Raw genomic sequence first — 19406 nt, 5'->3', positions numbered from 1 at the left:
AACTTATTTGTACAATAGTATCCTATTTGCAATAAAAATGAAAAATAACTGAGATTTAATACTCCTTATACCAGTGGCAAATTACAGTTATGTCCTCCAGAGTCATGCACATTATAGAAAGCTACCAAAATTCTACAGACAAGAGGCTCATTACCCCTCTATGCAATGACTCGAGATGAAATTAGGGAGAAGTTAGGTTATGTACATGAATTACTGGTTATTATGAATCAAAGGCTTCCAAATGTTCTAGCAGTGAATGAAAGTAGAAACATGATCATTTTAATGGGAAGGAGGACATAATTAAATCTTTTGTAATTTTTTTTTTTTTTAAGTGGTCAGTTCACTGTTCTGTGCCCTTTACAGGTTGTGCTTAACTGGATTATACCACTATTATAGTAATTGCTGTACGGATAATTTAGCACTGCTCGGTTGATAATACTCAGCTGACACAATGAGTGCCCTGGAAGGAGGTTCCTAGGTTTCTTGATGCTGATGAGGGGCTCTTGATCTAGGGAGTTGGATCTGTGCTCCAGTTCCCTGAATTAAGCCTGAATACCTTCCACATCTTCCCCACAGGCACTATAATCCTACGGGTTTAGCACTTCCCCTTTGATGATAATATTTAATGTTACTTTGTTCCTGACACTTTAACAGATGTACAAGATTAATTTATTTTAATGGAAATATATTTCTGAAACCTTCCAGTACAAGTATGTACAGTTGGAATAATTTTTAGATTTTTTTTATATAAAGAAATATTCAGGGTTTTGTCGTTCACTGAGGCTCCAAAATTTTTAGAAAGGAGGTGATTAGTGGTTGTAATCTGGCCTGAAGGAGAGGCTAGAAGACCTGTCTTAAGGCTGAGTTTATAGATCAATTGCTTCAAACAAATATACTATACATGTATTAACATCCATTATTTCCACATAAAATTTACTTAACATGTGATGAATAGCCATACTATGTGGGTATTAAATTAAATGTTAGACTAGAAACTTTATTGAAGTACAAAATCCATTAAAATATACAGAAAGAATTGTGTTTTTAGGTGAAGGCTTATACTAAGATATATGGTTAAGATATAATTGTGTATTTTCATGTCACTAAGTACAGAAGACCTAGAAGCACATTATTGCTCAGGAGAACATCGGGTTTATTGAATAATCTGCTGCTTTTAGTCCTTTATAATGCATTGTAAAATGTTAATGAATAATGTTAGTGTGTAATGTTATGCAGCATATTGTTACAATGTAATGTTTATCATGCCATTTCTTTAATAGCAATATCTACTAAATCACTTTATATACATTAACATAGTAATAATACATTATGGAGATGTAATTTAGGAATACAGTGGACCCCCGGTATTCGATAAATCCGGTATTCGATGCATTATATCGCAAAAATTTTGCCTCGGTATCCGATTGAAAACCCGGTATTCGATACGATTCGTACGAAACGTGTCCATGTGTGGCCTGAACTGCTCTGTGTGTGCCAGTGTTTACAAGCCAGCCAGTGTGCGTGCATCTAAGGATACATTCGGTACATTCCATATTATCACTGTTTTTGGTGCTTGTTTCTGCAAAATAAGTCACCACGGGCCCCAAGAAAGCTTCCAGTGCCAACCCTTCGAGAAAAAAGGTGCTAATGACTACTGAAATGAAGAGATAATTGCAAAGTACGAAAGTGGAGTGCGTGTGTCGGAGCTGGTCAGGTTGTATAATAAACCCCAATCAACCATCTCTACTATAGTGACCAGGAAAACGGCAATCAAGGAAGCTGTTCTTGCAAAAGGTGCAACTGTGATTACGAAACAGCGACCGCAAGTGTTAGAAAATGTTGAGAGACTGTTATTGGTGTGGATAAATGAAAAACAGATAGCAGGAGATAGCATCTCTCAAGCGATCATTTGTGAAAAGGCTAGGCAGTTGCATGACGATTTGGTAAAGAAATTGCCTGCAACTAGTGGTGATGTGAGTGAATTTAAGGCCAGCAAAGGTTGGTTTGAAAGATTTAAGAATCGTAGTGGCATACATAGTGTGATTAGGCATGGTGAGGCTGCCAGTTCGGACCAAAAAGCAGCTGAAAAATATGTGAAGGAATTCAAGGATTACATAGACAGTGAAGGACTTGAAACCTGAACAAGTGTTTAATTGCGACGAAACAGGCCTGTTTTGGAAGAAAATGCCAAGCAGGACCTACATTACTCAGGAGGAAAAGGCACTCCCAGGACATAAGCCTATGAAAGACAGGCTTACTCTGTTGATGTGTGCCAATGCTAGTGGTGATTGCAAAGTGAAGCCTTTATTGGTGTATCACTCTGAAACTCCCAGAGTGTTCAGGAAAAACAATGTCCTCAAGGCTAATTTGTGTGTGCTGTGGAGGGCAAACAGTAAGGCATGGGTCACTAGGGACTTTTTCTATGACTGGTTACACCATGCATTTGCCCCCACTGTGAAAAATTACCTAATTGAAAAGAAATTAGACCTTAAGTGCCTCCTGGTATTAGACAATGCCCCTGGTCATCCTACAGACTTGGCAGAGCGACTTTCTGGGGACATGAGCTTCATTAAGGTCAAGTTTTTGCCTCCTAATACCACTCCTCTCCTGCAGCCCATGGACCAGCAGGTCATTTCCAACTTCAAGAAACTGTACACAAAAGCTATGTTTCAAAAGTGCTTTATAGTGACCACAGAAACTCAACTGACTCTAAAAGTGTTTTGGAAGGATCACTTTAATATCCTCAATTGTATAAACCTTATAGGTACGGCTTGGGAGGGAGTGACTAAGAGGACCTTGAACTCTGCTTGGAAAAAACTGTGGCCAGAATGTGTAGACAAAAGGGATTTTGAAGGATTTGAGGCTAACCCTGAGAATCCTATGCCAGTTGAGGAATCCATTGTGGCATTGGGGAAGTCCTTGGGGTTGGAGGTTAGTGGGGAGGATGTGGAAGAGTTGGTGGAGGAGGACAGTGAAGAACTAACCACTGATGAGCTGCTAGATCATCTTCAACAGCAAGAGGCCACACCTGAGGAAACTGCTTCGGAGGAGGGGACAGAGAAATTGAAGAAGTTGCCTACTTCAAAGATTAAGGAAATGTGTGCAATGTGGCTTAAAGTGCAAACCTTTTTTGATGACAATCACCCTAACACAGCTATTGCAAGCCGTGCTGGTGACTATTACACTGACAATGTTGTGAAACACTTTAGGAATGTCATAAAGGAACGGGAGGTACAGGCCACTATGGACAGATATGTTGTGCGACAGAAATCCAGTGACTCTCAAGCTGGTCCTAGTGGCATTAAAAGAAGAAGGGAAGTAACCCCGGAAAAGGACTTGCTACCTCAAGTCCTAATGGAAGGGGATTCCCCTTCTAAACACTAACACCTCTCCCCTCCTCCCATCCCATCAATCATCACCAGATCTTCATTAAAGGTAAGTGTCAATTATTTTATTGTTATTGTAATTATTCTATTGCATTAAACTTAATATTTCATGTAGTAAAATTTTTTTTTTCATACTTTTGGGTGTCTTGCACGGATTAATTTGATTTCCATTATTTCTTATGAGGAAAATTGATTCGGTTTTCGATATTTTCAGTATTCGATAAGCTCTTGGGAACGGATTAATATCGAATACCGGGGGTCCACTGTATAACAAATTCAGGGCTTTCTTTTATCATAGGGAAAGGGATATATGGTTATTAAACATTGGTGAGTCACTGCTGAATATGTGGTATACTTCTTCATAGTTTTATTATACACACAACTGATGTTTTGTGAATTACTGGTCGGATATTAAAGTACAGAAAAGCACGCTATAAACTTAGCCGGTTCTACCAAGGGAAGAAAATGTCATAGACTGTACATGCTCTGAAAACTATAACTTAAGAATGAAGAAAATATAAATAGTGGTAACAGTGTCTAATTAACGAGATTTTCAAACACATTATTACTTTCCAGACTAAACTTTGACAACTAGGTATGAACGAAATGTACAAGTGGTTTTGAACAAAAAACATTAACTGAATCTAAATTTTGCTCTTTCCATGCATTAAACACAGCTCGAAGTTTCATAGTTTTTACCATTATCCAGCTCTAGAATTCCTGAACATTAACTTCTTCAGAATCAGCATCAACCTCTTGATAATCTTTCACAAGTTGAGCCAAATTCTCTTGAGCAATAGAAAGCTCAGACTCCTCTAGACCTGCACCAACATACCAGTGAACAAATGCACGTCTGCTGTACATAAGATCAAACTTGTGGTTGATACGGTCCCAGGAATCCTTCATGGCGGTGGTGTTAGCCAACATACACACTGCTCTACTCATCTCGGCCAGGTCACCACCTGGCAGGACCTTCGGGGATCCACTATTGATTCCTATTTTAAAGCCTGTGGGACACCATTCCACAAACTGGACAGTTTTCTTTAGCTTTACATCGCATATAGCCCTTTGTACATCATTAGGTGTTACATCTCCTCGATATAACAAGCAACAAGACATATATTTGCCATTAACCGGATTACAAGTTGTCATTTGTGTAGAGAGGTCAAAACAAGCGGTTGTCATGTCAGCAACTGATTGCTCTTCTCTGTAAGCATTGTCTGCTGGTATAACTGGTGCATAAGTCATCACTGGAAAGTGAAGTCGGGGTAGAGGCACAAGTTTCGAAAATAGGACCATTTTTTCGGACAAACTGTGTCCCTATTATCGAACACGCCCCTATTTTCGGACCGCCGGGTACCAACAGGACCTGTCTGCCATATAATTAATTAGCCCCGCTCTGTCCGCGTCCCCGCACAGGCGCCATGAGCCTGTCCGCCAGTCTAGCTTTGTTTATGCTTGAGTGAACACTAACCTGCGCTCTCATTCACGCATTTTACGATTATTTCATTGTGTTTAGTGCTTGTGGGACTGTGAAATAAGCTGCCATGGGCCCAAAGAAACTTGCTAGTGGTACCCCTGTGGTAAAGAAAGTGAGAAACACCATAGATGTGAAGAAGGAAATAATACAGAAGTATGAGAGTGGTGTGAGACTTGTTGAGCTTGCCAGGGTGTATGGGAAAAATAAGTCAACCATCGGTTCTATCCTGGCAAAGAAAGAACAAATCAAGGAAGCTGATGTTGCGAAAGGTGTTAATATGCTAACCAAAAAAAGACCACAAATAGTTGAAGAGGTTGAGAAGTTGTTGCTAGTGTGGCTCAAGGATAAAGAGATGGAAGGTGATAATGTTCCAGAGACAATTATTTGCGAAAAGGCAAGGAAGTTGCATGCCGATCTGGTACAGAAAACTCCTGGAACCAGTTCAGTGACAGAACCATGTCCTATTTTAGGGAAACGTTGAAGAGGTGCCAGAAACAGAGGACTGTGGACAGTTATTTTGTGAGACAGGGGTCCAGTGACTCTCAAGCTGGTCCTAGTGGCATTAAAAGACAGAGAAGGGAAGTAACCCCAGAGAGGGCTTTACCTGAAGTCCTCATGGAGGGGGATTCTCCTTCCAAACACTAACCCCAACTCCCTCTCTCCTCCTCCCTATCTTCCAGATGCCATCACCAATCTTCAATAAAGGTAAGTAAAAATGTTATTTTATATTTATATACATAATTGAACACTATAGTATTTATTGTATGTAAAACTGTAATTGATCTCGATAAAATGTATTTTTTTGTGAATATTTTTGGGTTTCGAAAGTTAAGACACATGTGCAACATCTGGTTATCTTTATTGTAGACGTTTCGCCATCCAGTGGCTTTATCAATACAAATTCTTGGACATAATAAGAAAACAGAAGAACTATATACAAAAGATGAGGTAATCAGTCCCTCAGCCTTGAAGTTGGTGTTTACAGCACAGTGATTGTAGAGATTCTGAAGCACAGGCAAGGAGACTGATGCTTATATAGGCGTCAGTGAATGGGGACGTGTAGCAGACGAGGGCATAGTCACTGGTAGGCGGGATTCCCCAGTGGAAGTAGGTCACTACCCAAATTGATTGGTTAGTTCTTGATTCAGAGGACATCTACATGACCTTCTTCACGACTTCTACAACTAGCCCATCAATTTGGGAAGGACCTACTTCCACTGGGGAATCCCGCCTACCAGTGACTATGCCCTCGTCTGCTACACGTCCCTTTCACTGACGCCTATATAAGCGCCAGTCTCCTTGCCTGTGCTTCAGAATCTCTACAACCACGGTGCTGTAAACACCACCTCCAAGGCTGAGGGACTGATTACCTCATCTTTTGTATATAGTTCTTCTGTTTTCTTATTATGTCCAAGAATTTGTATTGATAAAGCCACTGGATGGCGAAACGTCTACAATAAAGATACCCAGATGTTGCACAAGTGTCTTAACTTTCATCGAAAAGAAAGCGTCCAGGGAAGACTCCTCACGACTGTTGGGAAAAAATGTTGACTGTCAATATCTGGCACTCTGAGAGTAAATACACCACTTTGAGAGCATACGCCAAGAGGTATATCTTACACCTCACATGCTGTATAGCCCTTGTGGCTTAGCGCTTCTTTTTGATTTTGATTATAATAATAATAATAATTACACCTCACATATATAACATGAAACTATGAGAAGATATTGGTAAAACTACCTAAAATGATGGTGTTGAGGTGATGGCCTGTTTTTATTTAGCCTATGTTCAATAAATGTATGTATTACCCATATGCTTATCACCAATGTGGTTCTACTTATCCAAGTCTTCTTTCGGGTTGACAGGAAGAGGCAAAGAAGGTTGGGGTGGGTAGGAAGAGGTAAGAAAGGTTCGGGGTAGAACAGTAAGAGAAGGATGAAAAGTTATAGGCAGTCAGGAAGAGATATGAATGTTGTGGGTAGACAGGTAAAGATTGGAATGAATAGGAAGAGAGGTAAGTAAGGCTTTGAGTTGACAAGAGAAGTTGTTTTAAGGGGATAGTTTTTATCCCACAGTGACGAGTGTCCTAACCCCTTCACTCTTTCAAACCCTGACTAATAATTAGTAACTTGTCGTCGCCATGTAGGGCTGAATGACTTATTGGTAGGCGCTTTTTTGTGACTACTGTATAAATAAATAAACAAATCACCTATATATGAGTACTGTACATACTATATACATTTTTAAAGCAAAACCGCCATTCTGTAGCTAAGCTCATGAAAGGAACTGCAAAAATACGTTTGTAGTGAAATAATGCACAGGTATGTATACATATTTACCATATATTGAAGAATAAAAATATGCACGAGGATATACACACAGAAAGACTGATGTCTCTGAGTGTATGGCCACAGATACTTTTAATCTCTGTTTTAGTGATTGAAATGTTTTTTTTAACCAGTGAAAAGGTTACAAACAGCCTTAATGACCCTCAAGTTGTCGATAGGCTTCAAACTCAATTAATCAATCAACCAGTGACCTTGAAACCTGAGTCATCATGAGGACCAAGACGACATGTTACTCACAAAGCAGAGTAAGGTACTCCATCAGGGTAAATGCTGTGCTCCAGGCAGAAAAGTTCCCAGCACACACGACCAAGCTGCACACCAGCCTGACCAACATGCAGAGACAACACCTGCCGTCCAACACCCTGTAATAAATACACATTAACATTCTGGTCAGCTGCTACACTAAACTCTGTAAAATATGTGTTAGAAATAAGTGACATAGGTAGTGAGGATGACAAAGGCTGCTGCTCTGGAAGCTAGTTTGGTGAGAGTGCTTGAGGTAACACTAATGCTTGGGAAATGCCATAATACATCTTTGCAAGAGCTTGCCATAGTGACAGGAGTGTTTGTAATGTTCTGTGTATTTTCATGCCAATATAAAGCTGAAGTTTAATTTCTTTGATGTTGCTGTAGTAACAAGTAAGTGAAGATAGCTGTAAGAGTACTCTTTGAATAAGGAAGACACTGTTTGCAGTGAAACATAATTAAATACTACAAATATAACGTATTCACTCATCAGTGTTCTTCAAGTTTTTATGCAAGTTTATTTTGGTCCAAGTATCTTCATAACTAATATTTAATAATTTAAAATACTGTAAGTAGCTAGTGCAATTATTAACCTGTTGAACTTTTGCAAATAAATCATAATGCAAATTGTAAATACAGAATTAAAGTAACTACAGTACTTCAAGATGTATTATAGAGTACTGTACTACAGTAACAGCATAAATTAACATCTGAAAGATGAAATAAAAATGCAGCACATATTATTGAACATAGGCCGTTTCCCACCAAGACAAAGGTAAGCAATACAAAAAACCTTTCACCACCCTATATTCCACAGGTACCTTTCCAGAAGCACAATGACATCACAGTCAAATGACCCACCAAATCTTTACATTACCACGCATCTTTTAACATGAAGGCACTTCAAAAAACATTAGTCTAGCTAATAGGTTTCCCTGTCAAGTCTCAAAAGCCACACGCCTTTCTTCACTCCAATACTGCACACTCACTTGCTGGATGCTGGCCTCTAGCTCTTGTAACTCTCATTAGTTCATTCATACAGCCTTTGGAGTTCCTCATACCTCTTTATCAGTCTATTTTTCAACATTTTTTTTTTCAAATGACCAAGCTCTCTCAAAAATCCCTCTTCCTCTCCCTGAATTATGTCTTCTAATTTCGTCACTCCTAATTTTCTGCTTAATATTTACACCATACTGATCTCAAACATATACCTGAATAAACTTATTATCACTACCTCAAGCCTCCTCCTCCTCCTTGCTGCAACATTCATGGACAATGCTGCCTCACACTTACACAAAAATGTTATCACTACACCTGATAATTTCCCCTTCGCATCCATTGACAAACTTAATTCTTTCATCAGACTCCTCAATACTATTGCCACATTCTTTCTTCTATAAGTCACTTCATCTTTGATAGGCCTACTTATTGACACATCTCCAGAATACTGAATTATATGCTCACTTCCTCCCTATGCCTACTGTGCAAATTTACTCCAAATAAACGTTTCATAGTGTAGAAACTTTACAAGCTCTTAACAAGTCCACCTGTATATAATATTAATATTTATCTTCCTAGGAAGATTACATAACCATAATCGTGTCGTTACGATTTCGTGAGTCAAGATTACTTAGTTACACAAAGTAGTAAATAACCGTAAGAATTGTTAATACAGTTTTAGGACCTAAAATAGGATTAGGTCTAACATAGTAGTATTAGTTAGTTAGCTAGCGTTTCAAATTCGAACTAAATCAGTTAGAAGACATTAGTTAATTACAGATCACGAGACACGAGTGTTAGAGGCCGGACGTGTCACTCGAATAGGCAGGAAACCGGCATAATTTACATGGATATAGGAACCACTAGAACAACGAAGCTTCCTCAAACACCAAGGATACCTACTAGTATCCTGACAAGCCCCAGCAAACTGGATTTACGTTTGTCAGCATCATTGGCCAATCTTTCTGCTGAAACGTGGGTTGAGAACGTTTGCGGCGAGATTTTGGTGGATGTACAACACCGAAATTAGTTGTATGTTAGGAGGCAGTTCGCACAAAAAGCCACACCTTCCTTCCAACTAACAATGCAATCTTTCATTGCCTATGTGTGTGTGTGTGTTATGTAAGATTGTAAAATAAGAATTATTTATTAAATAAAAATTAACTGTTGAGGAGCAGCATCGAAGGCTCGTCAAGTTATTTGAGGTCAGAGGGTAAAGAGGTCTGGACAAGAGGTCTAAACAAATAAATAGTCAGTGAAATATGTATGTTTGACTATGGACTGAGTCCAAAATATCGTCCTTATTAAATGCAGAAAGGTTCGCCAAGAAGCTAAAATCATGCTCAAGCAAGATGCAGTTGCACATTGCAGGCTATGAATAAAAGATGTGGGGGAAATACCATTTTGCCTTGATCATTGATTAAAATTCTGAACTATTTTCTCTTCAAGAGTGAGGGGAGTGGTGCGGTGCGTTATGTTGAATAGTTCTTGATTCAAGGAACTGGAGTTATCTTCTCTTTACTCGGATCAGACATGACTAAATCAAGTTCCCCAGGCTCTGTATGGCCGGTACGAGCAGTGTTCCTTATAAAGGTAATAATGCTGTGAACTACATTCTAATTTTCAATGTAGTACAAATTTTCTGCTGTATATCTAATTTGTACGAGTCAATGAGTCCCCACAGATTACATCACAGGTGCTGTTATATTTGTATGATTCACCTGAACCTCAGCAATTACTATTGCACAAGAATGGTATACAATACCGTCAAGATGAAGATTTAGACACGTGTGCAACATTTGGGCATCTACTGTAGACGTTTCGCCATCCAGTGGCTTTATCAGTACAGATTCTAGGACATAATAAGTTGGTGTGCTCTTCACATCAACTCCAAGGCTGAGGCACTGATTACCTCATCTTTTGTATATAGTTCTGTCTTCAAATTATGTCCTAGAATCTGTATTGATAAAACCACTGGATGGCGAAACGTCTACAATAAAGTTATCCAGATGTTGCATATGTGTCTAAATCTTCATCAGTTACCATTGCCTGCACATAACTCATCTTTGCTTCCCGGAATGTGATGACATGAACATGTGATGTAGTGGCACTTTAAGATTCAATTTACACATCACTATATCTAGATAAAGGTAATCAAATGTACTGTGAAGAGGTAATAGCCCTTATCACATTCCCCTTCTTCCTGTTCGTTCATAAATATGGTCAATTATGAAGAGTTACTCAGAAAACTTGCTGTGTTTAAAAATTTTGGAATTCTAAAAGCAGTGGATAAGTTGGATAACATTGGCTAGGCTTTCATAGAGACGGCAGACAGTATAGTAGGAGTAACAAGTCATGTGATATAGAAATATTCCAACAAAAAACTGTATCCCTTTAGTTAAGAAACAACTGATAGAGAATAAGACTTTCATGTTATTATCTAAAATATAATTAATTTAATAGCTATTGCTCAAGTTTTAGTATAACCTGCAGTTTGGAAAGTACAGTTAGATAGCAAGTCTCGCTGTACAGCCCTTGTGGCTTAGCGCTTCTATTTTATAATAATAATAATAATAATAATAATCGCGTTACGAGAACGGAGGATTGAGCCTTCACCAACCTTACTATGAATAAACCACAGGTTTAGGGCTTACCAGAGTAATCTAATACAGTACACTATAACACGAATCTCACACACGAATCTGTTAACATTAGTCAGAATTAGTTTTTAATATAATTTTACTTAAGGAACTTTTGTTTCAGTGTTGTCATTGTACTTCAGTAGTTTGTTTTGTTCAGTGTTGTATAGGGTACGTCAGTAACTCTTGAGAGGAACCAAACACTTTATTTGCCATTAAAATGGTACGAGGCTGCAACCTCTGTACCACTCAGCGTAAAGGTCTGCAGCGAGAATCAATACCTAGTTCATTGATTGTTGACCCTCCTTGGTTACCATTAATCAACACAGCATTTACAGAGTATCAATTGCAATTCAGGTGTAAACTAATGAGTGATTCCACATTCCTACATTACTGCAAAATATGGTATCTAGATCTACAATGAGGCCTATTACAATCAATTTCCTAAGCATGATATATGTTCTCACTTTATCTTTTTGCCAAATGGTTCAGTGGTGGCCTGCCTCCTCACACTTATTGGTGGATAACTGAGTCCAAAACAGTTCCTCCTTAATATAAATTTGTATAGATTACTGTAAAGCAGTGTTTTGTATTGGTATATTTTGATCTGGTGCTAGTTCATGCTATGTCAGTTCTGTGATTTTTGAGAAAAATGCAAGACAGTATTGCACTGTTAAATGGTGAATCATAGTTGTTGCAATTTCTTAAGTGCTGTTATGATCAGTAATAATGACTAAAACTTATTTAGCTCATGCTCTCTACATTTTAATCCGTTGCTAATTATATCACCAGGCAGATAGGTAATTAATCAAATGCACTTGCTAATATATTACTATTTTATTTAAATTACCTTTGGTGTCAATAACAACAATGAACAAGTTCTTTGCCTGGTGACACTGCAGCTCTGCATGATACTGCAACAGACATCTGTGAATGACATGTGTCATCAATAACTTTAAACTTTGGTCATCCGCATGCACAGGCTGACTTGGATTAATTTACTATCTCAAACATTGCTCTTCAAATTTATATTAAAAATATTAACATTAATACAGGAGTTAGTTTGTTAGGCAAAGGTTTATGGATTGCAGGAGGTCATTAAGACCATGAGCCACATAGTCATTAACATCAAAGATACCGTAATCATTAAGATAGGGATTAAAGTTAACTGGATGTACAATATATACAGTAGGTCGTGTTCAATAAGCCAAGTCAAAAAGCTGAACTGCCTTCAAAAATTATTTTTTATTTTTTTTTCTTGTGCAGTGATCTCAGATTTGAATGAATTAACAAGCTACAGTATGCAAATGCACAAAATTTAGTTTAGTAACCTAACTAAACTTGGTAAAATCATGAAAATGCAGTTTACTATAACTTAAGTTTACCTAACCTGTCTAAAGTTACCATAGATTTAGATAATGTTATTTAACGTCAGTTAGATACATTTATTTTATGGTGACTGATTTTTGTGGAGCAACAGCAGCAATGAATTGTCTTTGCTGAGTAAGTTAGGCTTACAAGTTTGGATTAAGATGTACAATATATACATATACACACCTCACTGTTTTATATATACCCTTTGGATATTAAAATACAGTACAAATGTGGTGTGCATCTTATGTATTTTGAGCTTCAACATTAGTATTATTATTACTACTGAACATAAATTATAAATCTGCGTGAAAATTTAATATTACTAAAGCTAAACTGGGTGCCTCTAGGATTCAGAATGTGTTCTGAGATGTTAGTAATATTTTAAAGGGAAAGCTATGAGAGTATTTGCAATTCTCTATAAGGAAGATGTGTATCAGAAATGGTATACTATACCGGAAAGTTTGTAAATAAGACACAGGAGAAACAGCCTCATTAAAATTTTCTGACGTTGAACTTGTCTTCTATGTGTGACACATGAGTTCCATTCAAGGTGGGTGCCGTAGTAATGGTAATTACGTTTGATCCTTGAATCAAACCTAATTACCCTTATGAGTTTAGCGTTTTTCTTGAATATAATAAGAGTTAGTTATAGTGTTTTGAGTGTTTAAATTTATGTAGAAAAATCAAGCTAAAACTGATACTGTGATGACTAACATATTAAGTGGGTACAGCTACTGTATTAAACACTAACTGTTTTAAACGCCAATAATATAAGTGAATAAACGGTAACAGTAAACACATTTAACATAGATCACTTCTCTAGCAGCTACCTCATACTACTATTAAGAGCATACTGATGACCTACATGTCTAACTAACATTACTTCGTATGGACACGCAGAACCCAATGTGCATGCTGAGTAGGGTCAGAGGCTCAGGTCCGCACCGTATCAGCATCAGCAGTGGAGGTTTTAAGATGATCCCTGGTAGCCCCAGATGGTGGAGATGATGAATCAGGCAGCATCCCAGGCTCTAAGATATCACCGATGTCACCATTCTTGTACTTAGCACCACTGGCACCATCCTTGTATTTTGCAATCAACTCTGCATGTGATGTTTTTACTCCCTTAGACTTTATCCTTCGTGATGTGTCCAAGAGATTTAAATTCTCTTTAATGTAGATTTTGAGGTCCTGCAGTATCCTAGAACGTCTGAGGACAGCGTCTCGATCCTTGTAGTTGCAGAATGTGACAAGGACCGGGCGAGGTCTGTGGTCGCCTTGCTGGCCTACTCGATGCACTTGTTGTAATGCTACTTCTGACATCTTCAGCCTCTCTTGCAAGAGGCTACACACCTTACTCGTCAGCTCATCCAGTGTCTCCTGTTCCAGTTCGCCCAGTCCCTCAATGCAAAGGCTGCCACTGAGTGTGTGGTGGGTCACATGGTTGAGTGTAGTGACCTCCATGTCTACAGCATGTTTTGAAGAGCTAATCCTGTCTTGCCACTTCATTGTATGTGGTTTATCCTCAACTTGACTATTCACAAGTTGTTTCACCTCTGACTTCAATTCCGCAACATCAGCTTGAATATATTCGAGGCTTTTTGCCAGTTCCAGTATTTGCACCTGGGAGGCATCAATTTTATTTGTAAGCTGATTAACGAACAGTTCCAGCGCATTTTTATAAGCTTCGTGCTGAGTGTCAATTAAAAGTTTTATTGCCGCACAGTCCATTGTTCACGGCGGTTGTCACTCCAAGATTATCCACGTATGAGGCTTTCTTAAAAAATGTAAAAAAATTATTATTCGATTATTTATATACCACGAACAGTAGATCAGCTCGAGCTAATTCACAACAATCCCCAAAAAGTAATTTATGTTATCACAAAACTTGTGTTACATAGCGTCACTGTGGCAATAGATACAGCAAAATAAATAGCTATGTTGAAGGAGTCACCTCCTGCTGAACTTCCCACAATGTCAATACACGAGCACGTTGTAAACAGCGCGTTCATACCTCGAATCAAATTTCAGAGTTGTTTTTACCTCGTCCTAAAACCCGCATCTCTTTTATCAAAAACCATGTGAAAGATAGAAAGCGCCATCAGAGGGGAATTCAGAAACTATTTTTGGTTAATCACGAGGTAGCCAAACAAGCGTAAATGGATAGAATAATAGAAGAATTCTACCAGGGTGACAGGAAGCCTGAATATCGGTTCCAGGTTTGAACGCGCTGTCCCAAGCTGCAGTACCTAGCCACACCTCACCCTTCACCTAGGACTCATACGGCACATGTCGTTGTTGCCCTTAAGAAGAGACACATAAGAACACCCCTACACCTGGTCACCTAGCAGCATGTTGGTACCTGATCCTCTTCACTAGCGGTAAATAGGTACTTGGCACCTGCTGATCGTATTCATCTAACATTAAACGGACATTTGACCCCTGAAGTATTCACCTAGCAATACATAGGTGGCTGTCACCTGTTGCCCCTATTCACCCAGCAGTAAATAGGCACTTGACACCTCTCCTGTTCGCCTAGTAGGAAACAGACACCAGTTGTCTCTCCATCTAGCAGTAAACAGATGCCTGACACCTGTTCACTTTGTAGGAAATGGGTACTTGTTGCCTGTTCACCTATCATTACTAGGTACTTGTTGCCTCTTCACTTAGTAAATAGACCCTTGCTTCCCCAGTTTACCTAGCAGAAAATAGGTACCTGCTGCCCCTATTCACTAGCGATAAAGTTACCTCTTTCTCTTGACATAATAATAGGTACTGACACCAGCAGCCGATGATCATCTTTCCACAATTAACTGAATCTGCCACTTTTCGGACTACGACATAACCTTCCAAATCTTTCTCACGTTCATGGTAAACCTCCTCCGAATCCATTATTTGGCCTATTTTTTTTGTGGCAGACATGACCGTCCCCTTGTGACTTCGTATTGAGATTCATTAGATTGTGCTTTACAAGGTGGCTTATTGGTTATTATTGATTAAAATAACCTGCCTACTACTGTTGTCAGGCTTATTGGGCAGTAATTCGATGGTATTGACTTATATCTTGATTGAGAAGAATTGTATTAATCTTCGACATCTCGTCACAACACTCGTTCACAGTACTTGATAGGCTAGTTAGCGGCTCACTACCTTCCATCTTACACTCTAAACCTTGCTTTAATCGATCTGTTTGATAACCATGTCCATAGAAGCTGTGATATTATTAATTGCTGCGATATCATTAGTATCTTCTTGTATGAAGACCGACGGGATATAATTGTTAAAAAGTATATTTCCTGGTCATTGTAATCAGTCTAGATCTAGTTTCAAATGGGCCCATCCCCCCCCCCCCACAGCCTTTGTCCTGCACATTTGAAAGAGTGATTTTGCATGTCTTGGATACCCTTGCCACTTTATTTTCCAAGTTTCGCTGAGGTTTTCTTATCTTTTTTTTTATTTTTTTTAATAAAAACTTATTGATCCGCAAGGTGACCCTTTCCTCCTTTTGATGAGATAGTAAATTCTTCTCTTCTCTCCCAAGAAATGTTTTAATCTGTTTCTTCATTTTAGTTGACTTAATTTTTCTGTGTTCTTTGGGCAACTGTGTACATTACTTAGAAAAATATAATATTGCGAGTTTTCGTTACTGTTAAGTTTCGTCGATAGAATCACTAGCTAAGTCCATTATAATCTTCACAGCAATTTGTTTAATTAGTTCCTATGTATTCTTTGAGAAACCTTGAAATCAGTTCAAAGGAATCTGTGGACTTGCTCGTGTTTAAATGTCAACTTATATGAGAAGCTTGCAAGCTGGACTAATGATCCTGCATAAATTGTTTCCACTCGGCTTGTATAATGTTATTTAACGTGCTGGTAACTTACACACTCCTTGCTTCACTCATATATTATTACTGTCACAATTACAAATTTTGATGCCCCTTGTCTCCCGACCTTCAGTAGTGTGGGTATCCTCTCCACAGTTAACCCACAAATTGAAAATAAAAATTGGACGACGTTTCTACCTGTCAAGAAAGAAGCGAGTCAGCGTTTACTTCATATCTGTGGATAGTTGTAAACTGTTCAAGTCACGGTATGCAGTTTTTTTTATGCATCCTGTCTTATGAGTGTAAGTGTCCTTGGGTGATGGCAGTGACTTTATTTTGACCACAAGTTGAATTATGTCTCTGTTCTTATTCCCTGAGCCTATTGTCATGAAATAACATTACGTCCCACAAGATATTACATTAAGAATATAACCTTTTTGCTAAAAGTGGCCCACCATCCACTCCTCGTGTTACTATACTATTATACGATACCAGACCAACACCATACACTTGTCCTCCCTCACGGTCAAGCTAAATAATTGTTTGTGATTCATCTGTAACTCCTTGGATTCTGTCGTATGGTTGAATAGGGTTCGCATATCATAAGTAGGCCTACTATAGTATGATTCACCTCGATAACCTTCTCTAAGGTGCATTCATCTTCTTCACTGCCTTCACTGAAATTTTCTATTGTAAATGTCTGGATAATTCTAGCATTGTTTGAAACTGTGTAGTTTTGCCTTGGTCTTACTCTGTGTCATTATTTATCATATTGATATATTTTAGTATATTTTATGTTGTTATGTCTGCTCAGAGCCTTTGTTTATCCAAAACCATCATCATATTTATCGTCTAGTGCAAAAGTATAAAACTTTTCGAGTTTGTTTTTAAATGTATGCAATGTGTATGTAATCCTGCGAATCAGTAAGTAACTGGTATTCCAACCGGGAAGGGGATGAAATTAGTCCTGTAGCTTCCCATAGCCACGTATGTCCGAATCAGAAGTGACATGTCCAGTGATACTGGGCACCTGATATTTGTAACATTGATGGCTAAGTGGTCTAGGGCGTCTCGGAATTTTGGTGGGCTACTAGGGTGGCGTGTTAAGGTATCCAGTGTTCGATCTCCGGCCATTACAGTTTGTTATTTGCTTAAAACCACTAATTATTCATGAATATTCGAGGCGATATCTTATTTTTACAGAGAATTTTATTAACGGAAACAAGAAGAAAATCGAAAACAGACATTAACCAGACGAGGCTACAGTGCCTCTTCTCATGTTTTATAAACATATTTATTTTCCAAGTCACTCCTTTATAATATTATTATGTGTTAATTTCTACTTTTCATGCTAAGTTTGGTATATCAAACTGCCTTCGTGTCACTTGAACTGACACGTGTTCACGGTAACTATAACTGTACAATGTTCTACTTGTGTTCTTGTCACCCCGTACCCACACGTGTTCACGCTAGCAACTACTTGTGTTCTTGACCGACACGTGTTCACACTAACAACTACTTGTGTTCTTGACCGACACACGTGTTCAAGCTAGCAACTACTTGTGTTCTTGTCACCCCGCACCGACACACGTGTTCACGCTAGCAACTACTGTTGTTATCACCCCGCACCGACACACGTGTTCACGCTAGCAACTACTGTTGTTATCACCCCGCACCGACACACGTGTTCACGCTGGCAACAACTGAACAAAGACTGAGGTGCTGAGTGCGGCTGCCGCAGCACACTGAGTGGGGCCTCGTCTTGCCCCGCGGTCATATGTGGCAATGTTGCATGTCTCCGTCCCCAGACTTATTTCTTGCCCACGAACCTGGGATAAGGACAGGTGCTATCTAACCTTTGGAACGTGGATGATCCTACCTTTGGGATGTGGATGATTCTTTCCTAACCTAAACAAGCAGACAGTCCTATCCTACCATTGTAAAATGAGAGTCCTATCCTTGAAATGGTTCTATTCTACCCTAGCGAAGTAAAAGGTCCTTCCTTTCCTGCCATTGGGTGATGAACGGCCCTATCCTAATTATCCTACCCATGGACGGTCTTGTCCTACGACTGAAAGGTGGATAGTTCCTGTTTTACCTTTAAAATGAAGCCACGAGGATGCCTAGGGAGTACACACTTCTTTTAAAACTTAACATACAAATTTTCACATTTTTATTTATTATGCCATTAGATTTTGTTCACTTACCGCTCTTCTTGTTGATGATAGCCTCACCATCGTCACTTAACCACTTCTGTCACTTAAAACTCGATATTTTGAGGGTTTGTACGTTTTATAATTATTAATATTGTTGTGGCGAAGGGACGCCTTTCATTAATTTCTGGCTCTCATGAGTTTAATGTGCAGTTATCCTCAACATTTTAAATGTCACTCAAATGTTGAATGTTCATAGATGTTTTCTGAATGTTTTGTCATTTGTTTTTCAGCACTAGTTTTGATAACTATTAAATAATGTAGAGGACGAGGAGTACCGCGGGGAAGAGATCTCGTGAGTTCCTTCAGTAGGTGAGAACTCTTATTATGCACCTTCAGTGGGCTCCTTCAGCAGGTGAGCACCCTCAGTATGCACCTTCAGTGGGCTCCTTCAGCAGGTGAGCACCCTCAGTATGCACCTTCAGTGGGCTCCTTCAGCAGGTGAGCACCCTCAGTATGCACGTTCAGTGGGCTCCTTCAGCAGGTGAGCACCCTCAGTATGCACGTTCAGTGGGCTCCTTCAGCAGGTGAGCACCCTCAGTATGCACCTTCAGTGGGCTCCTTCAGCAGGTGAGCACCCTCAGTATGCACGTTCAGTGGGCTGCTTCAACAAGGGCGCAACTTCAGCAGGTGAGGAGCAGCCGGGGAGTGCAGGAAGTTCTGATCCTTCCAGCTGATTATCTTGTGTCTGAACCTGCCGCCTGTCTGTCCGCCTTGCAAAACCCCACCCACCCACCCACCAACCTCACCCACCCACCCACAGCCCACCACTCCCATCCCACTATCCCCCCATCAGCAGTCCCACCAACACTACAATCTACTGCTTTAGTTTAATATGTTTATTATGCACCACATACCCATCCTGTGGGTGGTAGTCAAAACATTACAGAGGTACA

General features: G+C 39.2%; 1 protein-coding gene across 1 annotated transcript; it reads right to left on the bottom strand.

The window, feature by feature from the left end:
• Window positions 1-3943: 3943 nt before the first annotated feature.
• Window positions 3944-18076, bottom strand: LOC128684432 (uncharacterized). Its single transcript, XM_070098389.1, has 5 exons — window positions 17974-18076; window positions 13419-14250; window positions 7453-7577; window positions 6322-6397; window positions 3944-4706 (listed from the first exon to the last, which is right to left on the bottom strand). The coding sequence occupies exons 2-5, from the start codon at window positions 14202-14204 to the stop codon at window positions 4098-4100; spliced, it is 1596 nt and encodes a 531-aa protein (XP_069954490.1). The 5' UTR covers window positions 14205-14250; window positions 17974-18076; the 3' UTR covers window positions 3944-4097.
• Window positions 18077-19406: the final 1330 nt, after the last annotated feature.

The sequence above is a fragment of the Cherax quadricarinatus genome, chromosome 4, assembly GCF_038502225.1.
Source record: "Cherax quadricarinatus isolate ZL_2023a chromosome 4, ASM3850222v1, whole genome shotgun sequence".
Lineage (NCBI taxonomy): Eukaryota > Metazoa > Arthropoda > Malacostraca > Decapoda > Parastacidae > Cherax > Cherax quadricarinatus.
Note: the sequence above shows the minus strand (reverse complement) of the source record. Positions and strands in the feature narration are given on the sequence as shown.

Coding starts and splice junctions, on each gene's coding strand:
- LOC128684432 (XM_070098389.1), bottom strand. CDS start 14,204: ATGGACTGTGCGGCAATAAAACTTTTAATTGACACTCAGCACGAAGCT. Junction 7,578..13,418: donor CCACTGCTGATGCTGATACG/GTGCGGACCTGA, acceptor TATTTATTACAG/GGTGTTGGACGGCAGGTGTT. Junction 4,707..6,321: donor AACATCTGGGTATCTTTATT/GTAGACGTTTCG, acceptor GTTCGATAATAG/GGACACAGTTTGTCCGAAAA.